Source organism: Drosophila sulfurigaster, chromosome 2R, assembly GCF_023558435.1.
Source record: "Drosophila sulfurigaster albostrigata strain 15112-1811.04 chromosome 2R, ASM2355843v2, whole genome shotgun sequence".
NCBI classification, from domain to species: Eukaryota; Metazoa; Arthropoda; class Insecta; order Diptera; family Drosophilidae; genus Drosophila; species Drosophila sulfurigaster.
Window position 1 is genome coordinate 29,620,045 of NC_084882.1, and position 26,274 is coordinate 29,646,318.

Genomic DNA, 26,274 nt, shown 5'->3' on the forward strand with positions numbered 1-26,274 from the left:
TGCAGCAACAGCAGCAGCAGCCTCAGCGCAGCGGTCCATAAAGTAACCCAAAGGCAACCACACACGCACACACACACTCGCACACCTGCCATGCACGATTGGCTGCTTTTGGGTGAGAAGTCGATTGTGTGTGTCCGATGTCTTTGTACCATTTGCTAGCACTGACCAAGAGACCAACCAACTCGATGCCTAGACTTGGCTTTCGACTGCTACTCACCTGATACACAATCGTAGCAATAACATCGCCATGCGGTTGATTTATGGCCAGAAACTCCTTTATGACCTTCGTCAATATTTCATTCGGTGGCACTAAATCACGTATAATTTGGCACAGCACTTGTCCATAAATCCAGGCGGCGTCTCGAGTCGATGATTTAATACAATGCAAAAGTATATCGACTTTATCGTTTTGCAGCGCGATTATCTCCGGATCGTCCTGCACAATGCCATTCGATAGCTCCGTGTTCTCCAGCTGCGCCGCAGAGCCTGTGTAGAAAATGTGGAGGAAGAAAAAAAAGAAGTGAAACGTGTGACAAGCTTAAAAACTTTACAATTAACAAAGGCAGCCAAAGCAGCGGCAGCGGCAGCGGCAACAGCGGCAGCTTCACTACTGGCCATTATTTATACGCTCGCGGGCTTCAACACGACCAACAACAAACAACAAATGCCAACGTCAATGTCAGAGCTAAAACTTCCTCTAGGACATACATAAATTTACATTCAAATTTTATGGATTTTTCACTTTTCACCATTCTTCCACTCTCCCTCCCTCCCTCTCTTCTGCAGCGGCGAGCTGAGGTTGTCGCTCCCAAACCTTCTGTTTTTTTCCCACTCTGCAAGAGACCAAAGCAGCCAGGCCAGAAACCCACAAGCAGACACCTTGACGCGTCTGACTTTCAATACGTATTTTCACTGTGTATATGTGTGTGTCTGAGTCTGTCTGTGTCTGTGTGCGTGGGTGTATTTTTCACTGGGTGCGTTAGTGTGTGGGCGGTTTTATAGAATGTATAGATCTGCTTTTACAATCGCTGCTGCTGCTACTGCTCAACAAAGTTTATTTGTTTGTTTTTCGACTCGATTTCCATGTATACCGTTTAAAATGTGCGCAGAGCGTTTGATGAACTAGCAGTTACTCATTATTTTTTAAGAGTTGTCAGATTTAGAACACATAAAACAGTGCCTCACATTTCTATTAAAACTTTTAACAGTCACTAAAAAACATGACTTCTTTTCATTGAATTGAAAGGTTTCATGCATAGTTATTAAGATACTTTTCTAAATAAATGAAATTTGACTAAATTAAATCTAAGTATTAATAAAAACAATTCAAAATTCTATACATATCTTTAAAAGATCTATTTTTGCACATATTGGTAAAATTGAAATTACAAATTTCCTTTTATTTAAATATTTATTTTTACGTTGCCTACGCTTTTTCCAAAATACCTTAAGCTCATCACATTTTCAATGTTCGAAATTTGTAATAATCTTGCAGGCTCCCTTTGGGCACAACGTGCTTTTTAACTCGCATATTTTAGTCTAATTTCGTATTAAAATTTTCAAATTCTGTGAAAAGCAAAGCTCAAAGTCATTGGCAAATATTAAGAGGGATATCCGATTTGTAGCTGATTCAACTAAATCTCTTCTTTTTTTGCTTCTGCTTTTTTTGATTGAGCTCCCTCTTTTGCCCTGCAGCCACTTTCGATGTGGATAATGATGAGCAGAAGCTGACAAGGATATGTTAGAGCCTTGCCAAATTAATGGGGCGTTTGGCTGTTGTGCCGAATGGGGCAGGTGAAAAATGATGTTAACGGCACGGCATTGAAAGCCAAAAGCCGCAGACGAACGCTGATAAAAGTTGTTGCAATCTCCCCATATGCAAGTGTTCGATGTGTGTGTGTGTGTGTGTGTGCTTGTGGCCTGGTCAAAGGCTTTGCCTTTAGCTGTTTAATGTGGCTGCATTTGGCTTTTGGTTTTCACGAATTATTTACAATGCAACGGTAACTTTCGCCAGCCTTTGTTTTGGCCAAGCTTAACATTGTTGCCTCGCTGGCGGCAGAGCTGTTGCCAATTTGGCTATTGTTCTCGTTGTTAAACTTCCCTTCTCCTTTCTCCCTTTTACCGAGTTTAAGACTTTAGCTGCTGCTCTGCTGCTGTTGGCCACAATTATGCGCACCACAAACGCCGAAAGCGTTGCAAGCAACCAAAAAGAAACAAGTAAGAAAGTTACAGTCGAGTGTGCTCGACTGTGAGATACCCGCTACCCAAATTTAATAAAGCCAAAATATTGCGGTATCATTTTCAAAATATACCGAAAATACTAAAAATACTAAAAATATACCAAATGATATGTTTGGTATATCGATATAGTACACCATTCAAAATATACCATAGACGGCACAATGTACCAGATTGTCGGCCAACTAAGACCCCTAGTAAGTAGGCGTTTTTGTCCATACAAAAGTATTTCTTTAATAACTTCCACAACTTTTATCTGATCGCAACCAAATTTTCAGGAATCATAACTACTATAGTAATTATTGTATAAACCAAAATTCGCAACTCTAGCTTTAAAATTAGGCTTGTTATTCGATTTTTTGATTTGCGGGGCGGAAGTGGGCGTGACAAAAATTTGAAACAAACTTGATCTGGGTGCAAACATAACAAATGCTGTCGAAAAAATTATAGCTCTATCTCTTATAGTCTCTGAGATCTAGGTGTTCATACGGACGGACGGACAGACACACAGACGGACAGACGGACATGGTTATATCGTCTCGGCTGTTGACGCTGATCAATAATATATATACTTTATTGGGTCGGAGATGCCTCCTTCTACCTGTTACATACATTTCCTGCCGGCACAAAGTTATAATACCCTTCTACCCTATGGGTAGCGGGTATAAAAAATAAAAACTCTAGAAATTCGTGTACCGGGCAGTAGGTTGAAAATTTCACCAGCCACGACAACACAACTGTAAAAACATTTTGCTAACAAAAAATACAAAAAAAACAAAAAAAAATGATAAAGAGTAGAGCATGAAATAGAAAGGGTTTGCAACATTGTTTTTGGGCCCCTTAAAGGACGCCCAATATTGCCGCAAATATTTATTATTGCGTGTTTGGGCAAAAGGTGCCGAACTCCGCCCCCATTTTGTGGTTTCTTTTTTCCGTTCGAATTTCTATTTTTGTGGGCATGGGCGTGGGCGTGGGCGTGACTTTGTCGTCGTCTTCTGCGTGCGGGTCTTTGTTTATTTTGCAACGCCGTCAAACACTTTAATAAACCAGGCTGGCGAAAACGAACGCAAAAAAAAGGCGCATGCCACGCAATGGCCAACTTCCGCTTAGCTGCACTTCATCCTGGCCAGGATTTGTGTGTAGGCAGCAACGCAATGCCATTTTACCATTTTAGCGAAGGGCGCACAACTAGCACACAAACATTGACATTTTTCAAAGGATTTGCATGCTCAGTGCATGCTAGTGTGTGTGTGTGTGTATTGCCAAGGACCCAATACGCCAGGCAATACAGCAATACGTTGCTCGCGTATTGGGCCAAATGCCGAATGTATGCTGCATGCTGCATGTGGAATCTGCCGCATCTCCGCATCTGACAAAGTGCAAGAAAAATACATGCGTAGTGTGCCGCACATTTGTGTGCAAATGGCTTTGGCCATCGTTTTCTGGTGAAAAGCTGGCTGCTCTCTTCGCATATTTACTGCCAAGCTAAAGTTAAAAGTTTAAAGTTGCTTCAAGAGAAGAGCTAAACTCACTGCAACATGCAGTTAAATGAAACGCAACTAAGCGGATTCCCGTTAAGCTACTTGACCAAAAAAAGAACAAGTAAAAAACTACAATCAAGTGTGATCGACTATTAAATACCCGTTAGCCTTTTAAAAAAAAGTGCAATATTATTATTATAATATTCCACAAAACATCAAAATATACCAAAGTCTATCATTGTTATATCAATATACTATTCAAAGTAAAATATACTATAGTTTAATATATTGAAATATATCACAAAATACTAAAATATACCAAAGTATATTCTTTATATGTTATTATACCACAAATATACTATATAAATAAATATACTATTGACATATCAATTTAATATACTGAAAAATACTAAAATACAGCGAAGTCTATATTTGGTATATCGTTATACTATAACATTCAAATAGAGTACAAAATATACCATATAGTCAACAAAAAAATTAAGAGAGACCAACGTGTGCAAGACTTGGCTTAAAGCAAAGCAGCTTTCATAATTAACTCTGACCCCCGAAAAATTTTGCCAGCCTGGTGTGTAGATTAGGTCTAAATGTGTTTATGTGTTGCCATCGAGGGGCTAATGCAAATGCACGCCAAATGGCCGAAAAACAAAAGCAAGCCAACAACTGCACTTAGCAAACAGTTCAACAGTTTAGCAGCAGTTCAAAAATGAAGTGCTGTATGTGTGTGTAGCGTTGTGTTGTGTCACACGCTGCCAAGCCATAATAATAATTGCCATCCAAAATAGCGCTGATTATAGCAGCAGGAATAATTGCTAGTCACAGCCAGGCTGACTTCACCCAAGAGCATGTCCTGACACAGACACGAATGCTAGGCAAACAATTGACTTTGAAAGCAGCAACAGCTACTCACATTGATATGCGCATATTACGATTATTATAATTATAACGAAGCTAAGAAATTAAAGTTGTGCAGAGAACTTATCTCACGCGATTCACTGGGGAAAGTGTTCTCACATTAAATAAAATTACAAAATATTTCTCGGCTGCTTTCTTGAAACTACAAATATCTGTTCACATTTGTTGTTGTCATTACTCCGTTTTTTCGTTCTTGTTGTTGTTGTTGTCACTTTATCGTACTTACCCACATACATGCAGGACAAAAGCAATTTCAATGCCGGAATTGAAAATTTCTCATTTTCCATTTTCAGCAATTCGAGCGCAAGTTTTTCAATTTTATGTCGCAACTGTGGTGTGACCACAACTCCACCTCCGCCTCCAGAGTCTCCGGCACCACGCAACGCGCCACTTCCGGTTGCCTCCGTTGTGGTAGGCATTGCACTGCCTTTTCCATTGCCACTGTTCACCACCATGCGCTCGAGACCCTGGCCAAAGCATAAAGGCAACAGATAAATAAATATATATGTATAGAGTATATGAGTGTTGTACTTTTGTTGTATGTAGCAAAATGATAAAACAAATACCCAAAAACAACAAAAAAAAGAAAAAACAAAGAAAAAAATAACAAAACATTATACAAAAGTATTCGAATATCAAGAGAGAAACAGAAACCGAAACAAAAGGCGGGAGAAAGGCAGGCTTATAGACCAGCAAAATAGCGATGGAGCGAACGATTCGCTTTTGAATTTTATCATTGCATACTTAAGTGGATTTTTCAGTAATGGCCACGCTAATTGAGTGGCAAATTGTTATTGTTATTGCCCCGCTGTAGTCGTCGTCGTCGTCGTTCGCTTTCGCCCTGTTCACTCTCCTCTCTCTGTCTCTCTCTCTTACACTCTCTCGCTGTGTGTCTCATGCCAACCGCAGTCGTTGTTCGGTGGCCACCTCCTCGTGCTCTATTAGTTTAAATGCCCTCCCCGGTTCTGTCCAATATGCAGCATCAAAGCGCAAGTAGCGCCAACAACAACCACAACAATAACAATAACAGCGGCAACAGCAGCCAACTACAACTACAATAACAATGACAAAATTGAATTGCGTGCAAATTTCATAAATTGCTACAAAAGTCGTTTTTTAATTTGGCCTCCAGCATGCACAAAAATGTCCAATGACCGGAAGTATGCGACAAAAAAAGGCAAAATATCACTTGGTTCGTTATATGCCACGTCACATTAATGTAAAGCGGCTATATAGAGCTTACTTCTGTTGTACAAATTTGGTTAAATAATACAATATTTACATCACTAAAGATCGACTTAATCGCACAGTGAAACTTATTGCACATATTTGTAAATTTTAATTTTAAAGCTGTCTGACAAAATTTTAATTAGTTGTAAATACTTATGTGAATGTTGTAATGTTGACATTAGAATTTAACATACATTTGATATTAATATTGAAAACAAATTGTGATGAGAACTTGGCTAAAATAGTATTAATAAGTTTTATACATAAACTGGCACAACAATATTAAAGCGTATCTAATTAACATTGCATATTAAAATACGACTTGAATTTTCTATTGGTTTCAGAAACCATTTCAATAAATTTGAGAATTTAGCTTTAGCCTTTGGCACATGAGAAAACTGCTCAATGTTTGCTTAATGTCCTCGCCAAAAATGTATAAAAGCAAATTCACTGTTTAAGCTAACAAGATTAGATGAAATTAAATTTACCAAAATATTTTAACTAGTTGCTAAATTTGCTGTTTGTTATTTGTTGATGGCACATTACAGAGCATTGAACAGTGTCATATGATAAGTCTAGTATGTGAATGTGTTCAGAGAGAGAGAGAGAGAGCCTGAGTTCCATTACTATTTGTTAATTACTGTCGGAGTTGATGCACGCAATTTGTTTATCCACTGGCGTATATCAAAGGTAATTAAAATCTGAGCTACTCACTTGTTAAATGGTCAAATTATGTGCACCAACTGAGGAATTTGTTATTGATGTTGTCTCTGCTACAATGTTTGAGCAACAATTTCATTACACTGGCATTGGCTTTGAGGCCCGAAACTGTTGCACATAAGAGAGAGAGTGCCAGGAGCAGCAGGATACGCATATAGAATGTGTATGTATGTGTGTACGTTTGGAGACACATGTGTGTGTGTGTGGGTGTGTGTGTGTGTCTGAAACTTGCGCAGTTTTGGCGCCCTGCTTTGGCCAATAAACATTTTCACTGCTGCTGTTGCTTCAGCCTTTTTTTCTCCGAGTTATGAGCAGAGTGCCATGTTTTTTCTATACACGTCTCCTTTTTTTTGTTGTAGTTTTTGACTGACGGCGGACTGGTGGGTTGGTTGGCTCTTGAAAATTGTCAATCAAAAAACCAATTAAGCGCGACGTTCGTCGCTGTCTGAGCTAAAGTCGTTGCTGGCATGCAGCCGAAGTAGTTGCAGTTGGCTTTGATTTGGTTACAGTGTGGGGGTCGAACGTTTAGGGCCATCAATGCACAAAACGATTGGCAACTTGATAAACTGACAAACAAACACGATGGAGGGAAAAATAAGAGCCTAAATACTTACATGCAACACACACAAATAGAGATCCTCGTTGTGGGTATTCTTTAGGAAACTGTTGGCCGCAATTATCGTATTCGATAGCAAATGGCATTGGGGCACAAATTTCGATGTCCACTCGATCAGGCTGTAATTGAGCGTCCAGACCAGTTTCGTGTGTGCTGAACTGAACTGCAGCGGGCTGTAAAATAGAAGAAGCCAAATGTTACATTAAGCGGACTACTTTTGCAATTTCATTACAAGTTGTTTCATTCATGTTTTTTACGTTCTGCCCAGCTCTTGTAATCAATGTAAAACGCAAAATGTTGCTCCCTCTGCCAAACGTGTTTTCTCTGTATTCTCTAAATTAATTAGAACTTCTGCGTTTGCCACACAAAATAGCTGCGCTTTACTCAATGGCCAACGAGCAACATGCGACCTCGTAGAACGCGTAAAATTACAAAATAATTAGGCCGGTTTTAGTGCGGGGGTCTCTGTGTGTGTGTGTGTTTGCCGGCTGCTGTCAGTGCGCTGATTAGTTTTCCTGGTGCCGCTTTATTGCTAAATGACGCCAAATTGCAACGCATTTGTGCATTGTTGTTGTTGTTGCTGCTGTTGCTGTGGCTGCTGCTTGGCAGCAACTGCAAATTTGCGTTGATTTTCAGTTATTGGCTTGACGCTGCGTATGCGCAATTTTTGCACAATTTCAAATTTAACTAATAATTTCGGGTGCTCTGTGTGTTTTTGCGTTTGACGTGGCAAATCATGTGGCACGTACAACTCTCTCACTCTCTCTCTCAGGTAGCTCACGTTCAAGGTTGACTACGAAAACTTGCAAGCGGCAATATGAGGCAGCAAAGCAACTGAAGTGCTGGCATATGAAATTCCATCAATAGCCACAGCAAGGAGTTATCCAAAAGTTGCAGTCAAGCTAGCCAAGCAACAAGCCAGAAGCAGCAGCAGCTGCAATGCCAATAATTACAATTTGCTGGTGCACACAAAGTAACAACAACAACAACAATGAGGAGAAGCCGAAGTGGATAAACCACAGCAGCCCCGGCAGTGCCATCGATCAGGCAGGCAGGCAGGAGGCAGCCGTTGCGCTTGACTTGGCAAAATCTATCGACACAACGCAACCAACTTTCAATAGCCATTGCTTTTGCCCGTCGAGTTATTAGAACTTCGACTTTTGGCTTGCCAAGCCAACTACAACAACAACTACAACTACAACTACCCTCTCAAAATGGCATCCTGCGTCGCAGTCCTTGAAAACTTTTTGATAACGCCAACAACCCCTCGCTTCGCCTTCAGGCAAACCTTGCTACCTGGCAACAGACATCAAGGCTGCTGGCTGGCTGCTTGTGTGTGCGATGATGACGAGCTGAGTTAGGAGAAGCAAACTAACCATAATGCAAAATGAGAACTTTGGCCATTATTAGATGAGGCGACCGAGCGATGAGAGAGATACAGTTTGACTAATACACTGACTGCAGCACACACAGCGTATTGTTAACCCAAAACATGCCAAAGCAAAGGGCAACAGCATGAGACGAGACAAAGACTTAATACTCTAGAGTAATGAAAGCTGCTTGATTGTCAAAAAACGTAGTTGAGAATTTAAGCAACTAATAACTTAAAGCACTGCTTTTGGCAAAATATTCGATTTTCGACTGCTCTGCTAATTGTTGCATGTATCATCATCAATTTTCGACTGCTGCTCGTTCGTACATACATACATACATACATACGTACCTCTCATCAATGATGCCATGACGATTGATATAGCCCACAATTAAGTCACGCAACAATGCGAGCTCATCGCTGAGCTTGCCCATCGCCGTATTGGTGCGGCTGCAGCATTCTAATAGACAGAGCAGACCCTGCAGCGCCGCAATGCGTATGAAGCAATGCGAACTCTTCAGGTAGACGTTGCCAATCAGTGCGGCCAAGTGTTGCAGCTCCCCGTAGCTGGGCATCAGCAGCGCTTGTGTGCGGCACAGTAAGTAGATTATGTGCTGCAAATAAAAGAAGGAGAAAAAAAAAAAGTGTGAGTGTGCAACATCAAAATGAAATGAAATGAATTCCACTGAAGTACAGCTCTCTGCTCTCTGTTCTCTCTTTACTACTCTGCACTGAAAGAAATAAATGTTCTCAAATCAAAATTTAGGTCTTAGCACTGAAGATGTTCACCTAAAAAGTGTGTTAAGAGCATGAAAAAATTCAAGTGTGAAAACACTCTTGATTGATAAGAACATTTAATAGAGGACAAAGTTCTTATTATTAAGATGTAATTCTAAACTCTCTTAAGAACACAAAAGTTATTATAAGATTAAAAAAAAATACATTAAAGTTTACAAATTTCCTTTTCTGTCTATGCAAATTATGTGCTGCATACTATTTTATTATTTAAATACCAGTTGGTTACTCAGTTGCATATCTTGAAACTCTTACTTATGAAATATTTATCATCGATGAAATGAATTGAATGTGAACCCAGGATCTAATCAGACTACATTGAAAAATAGTGATCTAACTGAGCTATGATCTAAAATACAGACAGCCAGATAAAAACTGTGTAGAAATTAAAATTGACTCGAGAATTTTGGAACCTAAATCTACTATTATCGATCTTATTTTAAGAATTTTGTATTTTTCAGATTAATGTATATATTTTCAATAATTTTGTCTTAAAGTGATCTTGTTTTAAGAACATAATTCCTAAGATGAATCTTGTTGATTTTAGAAACTAGTTTGTTTTTTCAGTGTGTACTTTTGCACTCATTGAGTGCGTTGTTGCAACGGCAACTGCAACTGCAGCAGTGCAACTGCAACTCACCTGATGTGATATGGTATCGTCCATCGCAATTTGCTCCTGCAGCCGCATTGTGCGCTCCTTAATCCACTTGATTTGATCACGACTCTCGCAGATTTCGCTGAACTTCACGAGGTTTGGCAGCACCAGAATGTGATTTTGCTGCAAGTGAGTAGCATAAAAGTTAAAAGCAAGTTTTACGCTGTGTTCTGCTCTGTGTTCGACAAGCGTCGACATGTTTCCAATTAGCCAACTGACAGGCCAACAAATTCAATTCTAGCCCGGGACAAATCAGTTGCAAAACTTCGCTTATGTCGCATGTGTGTCGCTTTTCCCCCCAAAGGATCATTCACTCAAATGGATTGGCATGTAATGTCCGTCTAGATGCTGCCACACTTGACATAATGAAATTATGCTGCACGTTGCAAGTGCATTCACCTCTCACTCTCCCAATGCTTACCTCGATCATCTGTTGCAGCACATCGAAGACCAGCTGCATGCTGCTGCGAAAATCAATGCCCGACAGTTGCACAAAGTGACTATAGTTGCGCCAGGTGGTGTCAGTCATGTTGCTGTTGCTACTGGATTGCCGCCGTTCTGTGGCAGCCACCTGACTGTCAGACTCATCCGATGGGCTGCTGCTGTTGCTGGCATCGGCGGCGGTGGCATGTGGCATGTGGGGTTGGGGCTGTGCGTACGCTTCCATTTGAGCCCAACTGAAATTGAGATCGCATTGATTGGCCGCAAAGTTGCGTGTGCCAATCACATTGTTCTGCCGCCGCGTCTGACGCTCCAGATTGGCCTGATAGAAGACGTTGTTGCACGCATCAACAAGCAGCTGCACCTTGTGCAACTTCTTCAGACTGCAAAAAAAAAAATACAAACGGAAATATGCAAATACAGAAATACAAATGCGATAAGTCTACCCCAGTTTCCCCCCACCAAATTCGAATTAAACGACAGGCGCGTGGGAAATACGCAAGTGTTGCGTGTCTGGCGATAAAAAAAATAAAATGGGGGAGAAAAAAACATTTGCCCTTTATAGGCCTTAACTCAACTGATTGTTGGCCCAGCACATTTAACTCGCAATTAAGAACAAATTAATAATATCAACAATAAATATGCCACATTATTTTATTTAACCACACACACACGCACACACTTCCATATTCGTACACACATCAATTAAAAGTCAACAACTAGTTCGCAATAACTTTACGTTTTTGTGTGTTGACCTGCGGCGCATGTAAAGAAATTTCATCATTTCAAAATATTTGTGCAATTTTTTGTTTTGTTTGTTTTCTACAACTGCAGGCGAAGTTATTGTAGAAAAAGATTGTCACTTTTTAGAATGGAAAACGCAGCTCGAAAATATTTAAAAACAACACACGCTCAATTTGCAGGGTACATTGAATTGAATTAAAAATACTCTCACAAAAAAAACAGAATTGAAAAGGGAAAAATGTAATAAAAAACGATATATAAAAGAAGCAATACAAATTTCACAACTAAATCAAATATTACACCATAATCTATCAATCAAAATTAAAGTGAAGGGCATCAGTTGGTTGTTGTGCTCTTATTGCTACCTATTTCAGTCAGTTTTAATTAAAAAAGTCAGAGAAATAAAGTGTGTAGACTATTATAATACCCCGCAAAGCAATCCATAGAAAAAATGTATATTTATAAATATTTATTGTTACCATAAATGCACTCAACTTTAAATGATGATTAAATGATACTAAAGAATGTTGGCAATTTGCAATTTTTTACTTTTTTGTAGTCGACACCTAAAAAACTTGTTTCGTATACAAATTGTTTTAGGTAACGCATGTTAACAAATTAGTTGTGCTTGTGAAAGTTCGTGTTCAGTTTGTTGGTAATTGCCAAAAAATAATATGCGTCAGGGGACAGAGAAATTTTTTGGTTTCGAAGAGAGAAAAGGGAAAGAGGAAATAGAGGATACATGATAGTTTGAAGGCATCATAGCACACACACACACACACACACACACACACACACACACACACACACACACACACACACACACACACACACACAACTCTGGGCGATGGCATCCTAATTTGTGCTTTTTGTTATTTACGCATTAAAAACTTTTGTGTGCCCACTTTTCTGAATATTAATTAGAATTTTCATAAATTTTACACACACACACACACAGACATAGAAGAGACTTACCTAATGCTGTCACAATTGATGCGCTGCCAGCGAGTCGTGTGATAAAACTGACTATTGCCATGTCCGACAATGGGGAAAGTTTTGTATGTCGTTAAAAGTTCCATGATGGCCTGCAGGCAGACTTGCTTGATCTGAAACTGTTCCTGTTGATCGACCATATGCTCATCGTACACTTTATTGATCAGCAGCAAGAACGTCATGAAATACTCCTCGAATTGCTGACGTGTTGTGTAGCCAAAGATTGAGAGGCTGCAGGGCAAAGAAAACAAAGTAAATTGCATGAATTTCTTAGCTATATTGTTAACAAAAGAGAATTGCTTGCAAATTTAATTCAATTAGTTGCACGCTTTAAATATTGAAAAGCCAGTTGGCAAATTAGGCATTGATTAGTTTTGCATTTTGTTGCCTGGCGGCTAAACAATTTGCTTTGCTCTCAAGTTAGTTATGCCTCAAAAATGCATCGCAAAAGGTCAGAGAATGGCAGCAGCACATATTGCAGTTGCCTGATGACAAAAGTTGGCTAAAATCGTTGTCGTTGTTGTTGCTGTTGTTGCTGATGTTAATGTTGCTGCTGCTGTTGCTGCTGTTGATGTAGTTGTTGCTGATGGCTCGGTTCAGCGGTTTGTGCGCAATTAGCAACTATGCGAAGAAGCAACGCGCTGTATCCTCGCATGACTCGTCCTTTTTGCTGTCACACACACACACACACGCGCACACACATGCATTTATCTCACTTTGCTGCTCATAATTTGTTTATATCGCTGGCTGCCTGCGTTCTTGTAAAAGCCAACTCCCAACGGCTTTGCCTCCGCTCTCACTCACTCGCTGCCTTCTCGTGTGTCTCGAGCCCAAAGTGCTTGCCCTCTCTGTCTCTCTCTCTCTCTCTGTACCCCCTTTGGCTGTCACGAGTGTCATCATCATCATTGTCGACGTCACAGTTTCATCTAATAGAGCTGTTGATGTTCCGCTCTGTCAGCCCTTTGGGGGATTTTGTCGTTGGCTGCTGCAGGGCTTCTCTGCTTCTGCTTCGCTGATGTGGTTTTGATGCTTTGCGCTTTAAAGTCGTTGACGTCGTCGACTTTTAGGCTGGTCAGACATAGATATAGATACAGACTGTAGATACACACACACACATCACAACTTATTTATACGCCCAATTTCTGGCTGATGACAATTGAAGCGCAGACAGCGTAATGATGACGACTCGCTAAAGGAAACAAAATGACAAACCAGTAGCTGTAGCTGGGGAGGCAGCATCAGCGGTTACATATCAGCAGCGATGTGGAAGCTGTCAGCCCACAAGGACGAGACAAACAAGCAACATTCAGCCAAGGACAAACCGACAACGGCGACAACAGGACAACAGACAAGAGACATAAGCACAGCGATGACAATGACAACTTACAATAGCAACAAACAAACAGAGACAGACATAGAGAGAGAGCACATACATAGAGTTAGAGCAATGCTGACTGCATCTAATACAAGCTGCGGTTGTCCTTAACCAGCGTCATGCTCAGCTCTCCTCTGCTCAGTTTAGCTCAGCTCTGCATGTGGCTGCCAAGCGCTCGTCAAGCCTGTCAGTGCGTTGTCAGCAACAACGTTCCCTGTTAGTGTGTGTGTGTGGCATGTGGCAGCTGCTGCTGCTACTCTTGGTTGCTGGTCAGCCAATGTAGAAACATTGACAAAATCATAACTTAAGTGGCTCAAGGTGAGCACATCATACCATCCATAGATAGAAGCATTCTCAGTTAATTAGCAAAGTCGATACACTTACCGCTTGACAAACTGACGCAGCACATCCACATCACTCAGACTATCCACTGGAATGGTGGGCAACTTGCCATCACTCGTTGCCTGTTGCTGTTGCTGCTGTTGTTGTTGTTGGATGAGCTCGTAGGGAGTCACAGCGTAGGCATAGAACTCGTGTGTGCGCAGCAATGAGGTACCAATGGATGCGATAAGCGACTGTAAATTGAAACAAAAGGGGAATGCGTGTTAGTGTGTGTGTGTGTGTCTACTCTGATGTTGACGAGCTACAAAGTCGGCTCTGATAAATGAGCAATGCGAATGTGTCACTTACCAACGGCACTTGAACCTGGGCCAACTCATGCCCTGCAGTCAATTCTCCAACTACTCGCCATGGACTCGACTCCGTCTCCATCTCCAACTCCGTCTCCGACTCTGGCTTCGACTTCATATCCATTTGCGTTTCAATCAATTTGGCTAGGAAAATAGCCTGTGGCGCGGAGTTGGAGTGCGTTGCATGCAGACGATGTCGTTGATAGAAAATTGTATCCTGCAGCAAGCGGCGTGCTGTGAGCACCACAACCTCCAGCAATTCCACTCGCAACGTGGCATCCCCACTGCCATTGAGTGCCCACCAGATGCGAGGCTGCTGCAGCAGCGCATCCAGACAGCTCAACAACACGTTTAGCCCATCCTGGTCAGCATCCATTTCGGATTGCAGCTGAAGCTGCTGCCGTGAGGCATGCGCCAAGCAGCGCATATAAGCGAGCAGCGCTGGCAGCTGCTCGTGGCGCAGCAAATGCTCGTTGACAAACTTTTCAATGTGCCGGGCATCGATGTAAATGAGCGCCATCTCCTCGAGGCTGCGTGTGAAACGCAGGAGCGTGGTCAACGCCCGCACCACGTCCAACTGCTCGGCATTGTCCGTCGCTTTGATGTGCTCCGTATTGGCCACGCGCAACATCAGCGATGCACATGCAACACGCGCCAGCGGCGGCAGTTGCATGTAGTTAATGTGCGGCGCATGTTGTATGCACTTCTGCCGAAAGACGGCCACCATCGAGGACAATGCTCCATCCAAGGCATGACGCAGCAATCGTGCCTCCTGCACCGTTCCCAGACTACGCAACAGTCGCTGTAACTTGGCCTCCGATTGGATCTCGAGCAGGAGTCGCATCAATTGCTGCTGCTGCTGAGGTGCGTCCGCATGTTGTGTGGCAAATTTGATTAGCTGCCAGGGCAAATTGGTCAATCGAAGAAGCAGCAAAGCGTTGACAGAAGAAAGAAGAAACGAAGAAAACAAGATTGAGAGAGCGGGGCTATAAATTAGCCATCGCACTGTGGAGATCCACTTACCTGACCGAAAAGCCAGCTCTCATCAATTATGCGCGGCGGCGAGGCTGCGCCATTGTCCTGCGGGCACTCAAGGTCCTTCAGCCTGTGTAATGGCATGCAATGAAATATAAATAAAACAGGGTTCATAATAGCTCGAGTAAAGTTAACGAAATGCAGATGCTCTAAAAAAATGTTAAAGTAGTCTAAGTTAACATATTTTCTATATGTGCTCTATAGAAGAGGTAAAGTTGTTGTGATTTTTTTCATTAAATACCTAAGAAAACTAAAACTAAAATTAAACAAATAAAAAAAGCAGATTAGAAAATAATGGCTACAATTTACCAAATATGTTTACAAATCAATACTTGTGACGCTATGAGTGAACATTTGATATGGAATGGACGAAAAATGTCTATATCAAAATAAATATATAAAACTCTAAACGAAGTGTGGAAAAATAGAAAAAATTTACCAAAAAAAATTCTAGAAAACATTTGAATACATTTACAAACATTCTATAAGGATCACACAAGGAAACAAATAGGAAATAATTGATTCATTTCATCAATTGATTTCATAAGGGAAACCAGTGCATTCATCTTGAAGATAGAGATTACTCTTTTGAGATAAAAAATTAAAGTAATTATCTGACTATATATATTGTAACTAACATTGATTTTAACTACATAAATAGTCTCATTTAGTTAATGTAAATTGAGTAATTGTTAAATCAATTAAAATACATATAAAAAGTATTTATCATTAATGTAAAAATGTCTGACAGCCTTCTAATTTATATTATAATTAACTCATAGACTGGAAGCTTCTAATATTATTATAATAATTATTTACTATTTAAAGAATGTATCAATTAACAATTGAATTAAAGTAACATTATTTCTCAAAATTGATCAGAAGATTAATATATATATATATATATATATATATATATATATATATTATATTGTTATACATTTGCTAAAAACAATTCTATAATTTTCCACTTAACCCAAACATGAAATGTTTCATTACTTAAAAACCAATAAATTATTCGCCTTGACAAACTCTGTGGCAAAGTGCATGCTTGTTCGTATTTGAAGGTAGTGTATAATTGATTTAAATAGCTGTCAAGAGTCGCAGCACTCAACGGATAATTGTGTGTCCTCTACTTACAGCATAGTACGCCACTCGTCCTGGTCGTCATCACCAGCCAGTTCTCCCTGCAGCAGTCGCTCGTAGATGCTGCTCCTCGTCGCCGGGTCACTTTGGGCGGCCAATCGTCGAGCCAGTCGCTCCATGGGCAATTGCAAGGCACGCTGTCCGGCATGCAACTGATGGAGGCGACTCAGCAGCTGCAAAGCCAGCAATGAGGCAGCTTCAGGTGTATCGTTCGTCTCGCAAATGCGGCTCAGCAGACGCAAGACGCTGCGTATCGAGTGCTTAAGAAGGGGAAAGAAGAGAAGAAAAGAAGGCCGCAAACAAAGGCCGAGGCACATTAAAAACACGGCATTGTGTATGCAAAATGTTGAATGAAAAGAATGAGTTTGCAATGCGTTTTTACTTACTTTGTTCAGCTTGGCGGCATTGCGAAGCAGCGCCTGCTGCAATAATGAGACGCACTCGGGACGCACTTGGCACAGCTCGCAAAGGAATTCGAAGTGGTCAGCAATTAGGAAATTCAGATACTTGCCGGCGCACAAGCGGCGCACTTGTTGCGGACTCCAATCGTGTGCCTGCAATTAGTTCAGTTTGTGATTTGCGTAGACGTTGAGAGAGAATTGCCCACGGGATGTGGGCGTGGTCAGCCAAACAGCCAGCCAGCTCTAGCCTGGGCCCATTAGCCGACAAGTGGCGCATGTTCGAGTGGCAATCAATTAAAATTATGCGCTGCATCGAGCTGCTGCTGCTGCTGCTGATGCTTTAAGCCCGGCAACAGTTTAAACACAGCACAAATTATATGTGAGGAGGATAGATAGATAGATAGTGTGAGAGAAGGAAGTATGAAAGACCGGAAGCTCGAAAACCGGAAACCAAAAACCAAACCCGACGCGGTGAACCGCAAAATTACGAGAGCACGACAACTGTCAGCTTGGGCAAAAGGATCGCACTGGTTTTTGGGTTTTGCTGTGTTGTTGCGGCATAGCCAGTGGCTAAATCGTCTGCCAACTGCCAAATTCAAATTAAACTAATGTGCTGGCACCAGTCTGCATTCCCCCCACTCTCACCACTCTCACCCCTCTTACTTACCGCAGTTGCACGGCAAACTTCGTCCAGCATCGCACGCTGCAGGCTCCACTTCAACGGGAGGTCCGCTGCCTGGGCGAGCAACACCATCGGCTCCAGCATACGCATCGAGAGCAATAGTTGCAGGCAGGCCAAGAGCAGCGGCTCGAGGGCTTCGCTGCCACCGCCGGCACTCATCAACAGTAAATTGTAGTATTTGCAGAGAAATTCAGATTCGGCCAAAACCAAACGAAAAACTGATTGCAGCGCATCCTTGTGCCGTGAGCGACAGCAAACATTGTGCAGCGCGTTAACGAATCGAGCGGCCAGCTGGCAATAGGCAACACTCATCGTCGTCGTCGTCGCCGTTGAGGATGATGATCCAGTTTCGTTGCCGAGGAGCAACGCATTCAGACAGCCGAGCAGCTTTTCGCACAGAACTTTGGCAAAGTAGTTAATTTCGCTTATCGTGGGGACGCGCGGCGGCGGCTCTCGAGGAGCTGGCCGCTGCTCTGGCTGCGGCAGCTGCCGAAGATGTCGAAGGTGCTTCATCCTGCCACTGCACTGCATTCGTCGTTGTTGTTGTTGTAGTAGAAGCTGAGGCAGCGGCGGCAGCTTCAGCGGCCGTTGGATTATTTTTCAAATAAAGTTTTATGTGATTCACCAGATAAATTTCTTCGGTCTTAAGGATTACATTTGCCAGCGTAATCATTGCGAGCGCTAAATCACCAAACTTGCCCACATCCTGCAAAAAAACAACATAAAGAAAGAAACAAGCATAAAGAAAGTGAGTAAAAGAGTGTGAGAAAGAGAGAGAACGAAGAGATAGCTTGACTCTTTCGTATGGTCGCCAGTGCGGCAAAGTGTGAAACTTTGCATAAATTGCAGTAACAAAGTTGCCAGCGACAACATCAACATATTTTCCGGCTGTAATTAGAAAGGATACCCCAGGACACTCTACTTGTATGTGTGTGTGTGGGTGTGTAGTGCATGCAATGCAATTAAATCAGTGCTCACACTCTCTTTGCCTCTCGGCGGTAAATTTCAAATAAGCATTTTTCACTACGCCTCTCACAAGCAAATTTCTGCTGCTTTTTTTTTGTAATATTTACACGCAAAATGTTATTTAAGTTGTGGCGCATTTTCAATTTCAATTAAAATGTTGATGCCATAAACTTTTGCCAACCTCAAAATACACACACACACACACACATACATGTATACCCTGGAATGGCTGACAGAAAGTGAAGAGGAATGAGGGAGGTTGAGGGCAAGGCTGTTTGTTGCTCAGCCAGTCGTGCATTGACTTATGCGCTCATTGCCCAACTTAATTACTTATGCCCACCTAGCTGGCAAAAAGTGCGTGGCTGGTGTAAATTAATACCCTGTAAGCGTTTAATTGCTCTTAACTTATACTATCAAAAATATATATATTCAATTAAAAACAGGCAAAAAGTGAAGATGCTATTAAGATGCTTTTAACTAAATGGTGACTGCAAGCAACAATAATTTAAATACCGATGAAAATTTAGATACGGATGTTGTATAGACTTTGAACTTGCAGCTAACCAGATTCTGTACTGTTACTGGTACAGATAAAACACATTTATTTTCATATGCAGAAGATAAGAAAATGTCTTAAAGAATTACTCGCTTTCAGCCTAGTAGTTTCTGTACTCTTCCATCACACTTTTCGGGCTTAACTGCAATGCATTTATTTAAATTTTTATTTGACATGAATTTGAAAATTGTCTCAAAGAATTATTCGTTTTCTTTCTACTTTGTTTGCACACATCATAAAAATGAAAAGTTAGGTGTTTTGATATAAATTTCAATATGCAGAAAATAAGGATTCACACCTTTCTATTCTTTCTTAGAATTACTCATTTCTATTGAGTTTTTGCTGCACACTTTAAATTTGGTAAGGATGAAAAGTAAGAAACAGATTTGTTCTACACTTATTTTCAAATGCAAAACATAATCCAACGCTTTAAATTGCCGCAAAGAATTGCTCACTTTCTTTCGAGTGTTTGCTAAATACTTCATTACATCATAATTTCCATATCCAGTAAACTATATTTGCTATAAACTTTAAAAAGTCAAATCGAATTTCTCGCTTTCTTTCTGAGCTTAACTCAAATTTAGCTCCACAGTTATTTAATATTCACATATAATTTACTTAAAAAAAAACTTTCATTACAGAGTACTTTCTCGTCCTGCATTTCGAATTTTGCCATCATCTGCACATGCTTGTTGCTTTTTTTTCTCGTGCTTCTTTTAGCCGGCACAACGTTCAAATTAAATAAACTATAATTGGTTCAAGTTTTTAAGCTGTGCTATTTAATTACAAGTTAAATGAAGTTGAATAGCCAACGCAAACGCAAGCGCCAACAAAAATACAAACTACAAATGCAGCAGTATATTTATAGGCGAGTGGCAAGTGGCAAGTGGCAAGAGTCGAAAGGGGAAAGGGGAAAGGGGAAAGGCCAGCCAACATTAGCGGCTCAATCTTGCTGCTATGTAAAGTTTAGATACGTGATGCATGCCAATGTATCAAACGATATGTTACTGATACTATTGCCAGCGAGCGAGGCTCGAACACTTGGGGCAAGCGGCTGAGTTAAGTTAAGCGTTTCATATGCAATTGCCTGCCACTTGCAAACACAGACACAACAAACAGAGAGCAAAGGGGGAGGAGAGAGAGACAGCAGATAGAGAGAGAGAGGGAGAGACTGTGTGTAATTAAGTTCGTTTGGCTGGCAGAATGGTCTGCTGTGTTGCCTTTGCCACTGGTCTGGCAGGTCGACAGTTAATGCATGTGTAGCTTAAATGCGCATTAATAGTTGAAAATGTGCGGCGTTGAAGCGTAGGTATTAAAAATGTCACGTATACGACATGTGCCACATTAACTACGGCGCCACATGCAACAGCAAACGGGCAGCGACAAAAATAAAGACGAGAGAGAGAAAGAGAGAGAGAGAGAGAGAGAGAGAGAGAGGAAAAAAAGTAATATAACCTCCACCTCAACAGCAACAGCAAAGTGCATTCGTGTGCATGTAAATGCAAATAAGCAAGAGCTGGAGCGGGAGGGTCAGGTGAAAGGGGCGGAATGACAAATCGTTGATGAACCCACCAGCAACAACAACAACAACAACAACAACGAGCTCAACTGCTGCACAAGTGTTAAATGAACCATTCGCATTGCCTACTTTAGCAGCAAACACAGTGTGACAAATAAGTGAAATATAAGGAAGAAAAAGCTAAAAAAAAATAAATACTATAAAGATACTTCACTTAGCAAAAAGCAATTTCAGCATTAACTAGACAAAGAAAAGTGCACTTTCTATTTATGAAAAACAATCCTCTAACAAAAATAAAATATATTTGCAATTTAAATGCGTAAATAGTTTGGACAAATATCCAAGATTGCTCGACTATGACACACCCTGTGAATAAGTCAAATGTGTCTATTTGATTTACGCAGCAAATATACGAAATTTAATTGCTCTATTTATCAATATTCATTCAATGTGTGTGGGCTGAGTTTATTTATGGCGCTGATAGATCACATTTGGCAGCATTAATAGAGAGAAATGGGAGACAACAGCAACTGTATTGCATTTCATACGATGAGAATAAACGGAAATTTAATGCCAATAAGAACAATTTAAATTCAACTCTTGTTTGTTTCTCTCGTTTTGGTGTGTTGTGTGATGAAAGACGATAACATTCAAAACTGTGTGAATGCTATTAGCAGTTCTAAGTATGTGAGTGGGTATGTGCACCATTATTTGTATCATTATTTCAATTATGCTTTCAAGTAGGCAAACCGACACCAACTAAATGCAAATCTGATGTAGGTTCTCTGCTTTGTGCCAAAAGAGTCCACACACATATTTATTGGCAACATGTTGTGTCTACTTAAAGATGTATTTGTAAGTGGAACAAGCAAATAGTAAAAGCTTAAACATGTGCTCAAATTAATCGCTTACCTGCTCGATGAAGAGCTGCAGCAATTGCAGAAATTCCTTGCTGCCGGCGAGCACATAGTTGCCATTGTTGCGAAAGCAGCTTTCGAGTAGCCGCAGATCACCAAATGTGTGCATTCGCAGTTGGCCAGTGGCAAGCGAGCGACAGAGCAGCCCATAAATGACATTCGCATCCTGTGCACTCAGGTAACCGGGGGCATCCGACTGCTGCAGACTGCGTTCGTACAGCAACAAGAGGGCCAACAACTGTTGAACGGCGCGTGCATCAATGAACTTCTCCAGCATGCCGAGTACAACTTCCTTTTGTGTGTCCAGTTCGCGGCGCTGAGCCAACAGCGCCTCCCTTGTATCCTGTGTGGGCACCACAGTCAACGGACTTTGGCATTTGCCACGCGGTTGTGTCGTTTCATCAGCTCCACCTGAATCGCTGGTCATGTTGTCGAGTGTCTCATCGTTGGGACCGCGCATAAAGAACAGTTCGTAGCTAAGCGTTTTGAGTGCCAACAGTGCCACATCTCGAATGGCTCCATTGGCCAGCAAATTGTTGGTGATGCTGATTATCTTCGGTATGGTTATCAGCGTACGATCGCTTTTGTGCGTCAATTGCATGAGGAATTGCAGCATGGCAGGCACTGTGATGTGGGCATTTCTATACAAAAAGAGTGAGAGAGAACAAGTTAAATTATCAATGCAATTAAATAGTTCTGGCCACACACAAACACTCACCTATCGATGCCGCATTCAATTAAATCCAAATTGTTTAGTATTTGCTCGAATATAACGCTTTTCGAGTCCAGTATGCTGTAGGTGACATTCAGATCGAGCAGCTGCGATAACAACCTCAATATGGGCGCCTGTATCAATGCATTCGACTTCATAAAGAGCTGGAGGGAGAGAGTGGCGAGTAAAATACAAGTGCTTGGTAAATGTTTGTCATAAATAAAAGAGGAGCATTCATGCGCGCTTTGTGTCTGCGCATTTTTTAATCAAACAAATTGGCAAACTAGCAAAAATTAATTAGTAATTGGCAAAAACTCACCGTCAGACAGTAGATGACCAAGGGCTCGAATAGCTTTATAAGCCGAACGCATTCGCTAGCCGGTGGTGATCCCACCTGCATGCCACGCACAAATATCGCGCCCAGTGTGGCAGGCAGCACATTGGGCGTTGCAATTAGTTGTTGCAACGATGTCGATGTTGTTATTGTTGCTATTGTTGCTGTTGTCTCTGGGTTCATCGTGGGAGCTGGCAACAATGGCAAGTTCGTTGTGGTCGACCAACGCCTGGCCGCAAAATAGGGACGAACAAATGCGGCGTGATAGTCATCGCCATCGCCATCGCCATGGCCATCGCTATTGGGTTGCGTCTGCACTTCGCTTGCATAATTTTGGCCAAATAAATATTTCAACAGTTGCCGCAGACATGCAACGCACTCGCCGGGCGCATAATTTATGAGCTTGGTCAAATACTGTAGTATTTCTTCAATTAATTTCAGCGCCGGCGACGCTGATGTTGCCAGCGCTGCGGTCGCCGGCGGCGGCATTGCCTCCAGACAGAAGCTCAGAGCATTCAGGCAGCTCTTCAGCAGGCAAATTAATAAGCCGCCAGCCTCGTGATTTATGGTTATCTGTAAGCAGAGACAAGTAAGAGAGTTTAGAGAGAGAGAGAGAGAGTGGGCTAAAAGCTTGGCTAAAATGATGGCTTTTTATTAGCCACACACACACACACCACGCCCTAATGCAATGCACCCATTAAGTCAGTCAACTTTTCTTTTCGGGTGCTGCGAGATGAGAATGCCAGATAGATAGTTGGAGAGAAAGAAGAGATGCAAGCAAGTCAAGTCAAAAGTTGAAAGTCAAGAAGTTGTTGCCTGACATCGCATCGCATCGCATCGCGCATCGCGCATTGCATTGCATTTTTACAACTCATTGCGAGGCAGCGTGTTGCCAGAAAAGTGTTGCATATAAAACGGCGCATTGCGCTGTACGTGCAATGAAATTGGAGCTGCAGCTGAAGCTGGAAGCCTGCAACTGGAAGTGGAAGTGGAACTGGAGAATTGGTAAATCTCAGCGCACGTGCCAGACAACTTTTGCCATTTCAGCCCCAGCCGCGACTTAATGGCATCTTCTTCACTCGCAGTCACTCGCTGCTCTTTCGCTGTCCTCACCTGCGGCTTTGACTTACCTTGTAGCTGTCATTAGCACCTCTTAAAATGTTGTAAAGTTTCATGTAAACGTAATCGCTGGCAAAGTAACCCAGCGCCTGCATCAACGCCAACTCCCTGGCGCTGCTGCTGCTGTTGAGAGTAAAGAGCTCACTCGTCTTGCTCCCGCCACCGCCACCGCCACCGCCGCCCGTCTTGCCGGCCATCTTTGAGCTGCTCGGCTGCAACGGTCGTTGATTGCACACCAGATGATAGTAGATGTTCAGCAGCTTGACGCTGTGACGCAGCAGAAAGTCCAGCTGCGTTGTGGGCACCATTTCCCCACTGCTCAGCATGCCACCTGAGAAGACACAAAGGTAAAGGTTGAGAGAGGGTAAATGGTGGATGAGTGTAGACAATGAGAAGGAGAGCATATTAATGACAAATTAAGCAACGAACACGGCATCAGCTAATTGTGTTAAAATGCCAACAGGCGCTTAAAATTATACAAATGCCACGTAATTGCAGATCGGAAAATTAAAAAACCATTTAATGGATTTGCAATTGCAAAAATGAGCGATAAAAATGTGATACGAAAAAACTATATAATAAAAAAACAAAGAATAAAATATATTTAACAGGAATACAAAAAAAAACAGCGACTGCATGACTATATAAATATCAAAGGCAAACAAATAATGTGAAATTAAAGCAAAAATTGCATAGGTAACAAGCGGAAAGCGCTTCAAAGTATGCTATGATTTATATGCATTCATTAAAAACGTGTGTGTGCAGGTGTGCGTAAGTGTATATGTGAGTGCGTACAGTCACGCTACATTTCAATTTATATGTCAACAATACAACGGCAGCAAATACTAAAAAATCGTATTTGTACACGCAAAGAAATACAAACGCAAAAAAGTTATAATTTTTTGTTGTTGTTGTGATTCGATTCTCTCGCATTTTTTTTACAAATAAATTAAATTGTATTCGCATAAATATTTATAAATATTAAGTGTTCGGGGAGCCATTCGAATACAACCTCCCCTCGAGGCAGAGAGAGAGAGATAGGGAGACAGAGAGCGAACCCTTTTGCTGTAAACAAAACGACAATGCGTAGCCAATGAAGAAGATAAAAAAGGGAGAGGAGAAGGGCTTGCATTACATTTACTAATTAATTGAAAATTGCACATAATGAGACGACGCCACAGTTCCGATGCTAATTTATATTTATTTATGTAGGCGCATTTTCCATAATACACAGCGCTGGTTGTTCACCTGCTCTAACGAGCAACGGCAACTGGCAGATGCGAGATGAAACTTGCAAGCGATGAGTCAAGCACACACTTTTTAACCTCTTGCGACTTTTCAAATTAAACAATTACTGTTGAAAGATTTAAATGCAAAAAAAGAGACGAAAAAGAACTTGATATGTTATGGGTAAGAGCATAAAGAGTTCGTTACTTCAACTCAAACGTTCGATCAATAAATAAATGCATATTATGCTGCTGCTTCTCAGTTGCACCGTGCGTATACGTAATATTTTTATTAATGCCATGCGGCCAGCACAAACACACATCCGCACGCACAATACTCCAGTCGGCCCGTTGTCAGTTTGATATACACTTGGGCCATCAGTCAGAGCAACACAACGGCCGCAAACATACAATACGCACTGTGTTCTGAACGAACGAACGCTGGCCAAATGAGCTCAACGGCCGGCATTGAAAAACAAGTGCATTAATTCAGTAATAATGCGTCGCATTACAATTTATAAATTGCCACGCGAGCTGCTTACAGCCATCAGAGCTGAATATCATTAAATTGTCGTGGCTTCCAAAGAGTCAATTGATTAACTTCAAGTTAAGAAAGCAAAGTAGAGCCATTAAGAGCAAACTGTGAAGTAACTTTGATATTAAATTGCAGTACAACTAACATAAATTCAGCTGTTCATCTTTTGTTTTATTAATCCATTTTTAAATTATTAAATTTTGGCAACTCGGTCAACAATGCGACATGCGCCATCGTTGTTGCTTGTCGCGCATGCAAAAATGTTATTTGCATACTGTCAAAACTTATCACAGGAATATTTCGCCCAAAAAGCTCTAAAACATTTGCCGATTTTATGTTTGAAATCGATGCTTGGATAAGCTAGGCACACACACACTTGCACACCCATACACCCTCACACCAACACACACACTTGCACACACACATGTGTTCATGTATAAATATTTATATATTACATGACAGCGCGCTTTTGGCATGGCATAGTTGGAGGTGCGAAAGCGCTCAGGGCTTAAAAATTAAATTATTTGCTCATGCACAAATGCAAATTCCTATGGTGATAAGGGCAGCACGTCCAAGGGGGGGGAGGAGGGGCGCCACACAAATTCGTAGGTGGCGGGGTCTCGTGACACGAAAACTATTTCACATTTAATGGTTTATTAATAATTTAATTACTTTTTGATTATGGTGGATTACATTAGCGCATGCCAAATGCATATGCGGCTGCCTAACCCAAACCCTCTAAAAAATGTTGAACTCAAACTCTGCCAATGACAGCGATAAACTACAAATAACAACGAACTAAATGTGGGCGTGGCTGTAGAAGTAGGAGGTAGCCATGTAAATG

At 41.4% G+C, this 26,274-nt stretch overlaps 1 protein-coding gene across 1 annotated transcript in view; it reads right to left on the minus strand.

Moving 5' to 3' along the window:
• The window catches only part of LOC133838529 (uncharacterized), a 49,626-nt gene that overhangs the window by 1,616 nt on the left and 21,736 nt on the right, over positions 1-26,274 (minus strand). Inside the window, 18 exon segments of the mRNA XM_062269655.1 lie at positions 218-486; positions 4,879-5,119; positions 7,217-7,391; positions 8,942-9,204; positions 10,026-10,163; positions 10,462-10,864; positions 12,201-12,449; positions 13,978-14,168; positions 14,284-15,180; positions 15,306-15,387; positions 16,458-16,723; positions 16,850-17,017; positions 17,532-17,978; positions 17,980-18,252; positions 21,500-22,145; positions 22,223-22,380; positions 22,536-23,123; positions 23,681-24,000. Coding sequence (XP_062125639.1) covers positions 218-486; positions 4,879-5,119; positions 7,217-7,391; positions 8,942-9,204; positions 10,026-10,163; positions 10,462-10,864; positions 12,201-12,449; positions 13,978-14,168; positions 14,284-15,180; positions 15,306-15,387; positions 16,458-16,723; positions 16,850-17,017; positions 17,532-17,978; positions 17,980-18,252; positions 21,500-22,145; positions 22,223-22,380; positions 22,536-23,123; positions 23,681-24,000 — 5,774 coding nt within the window.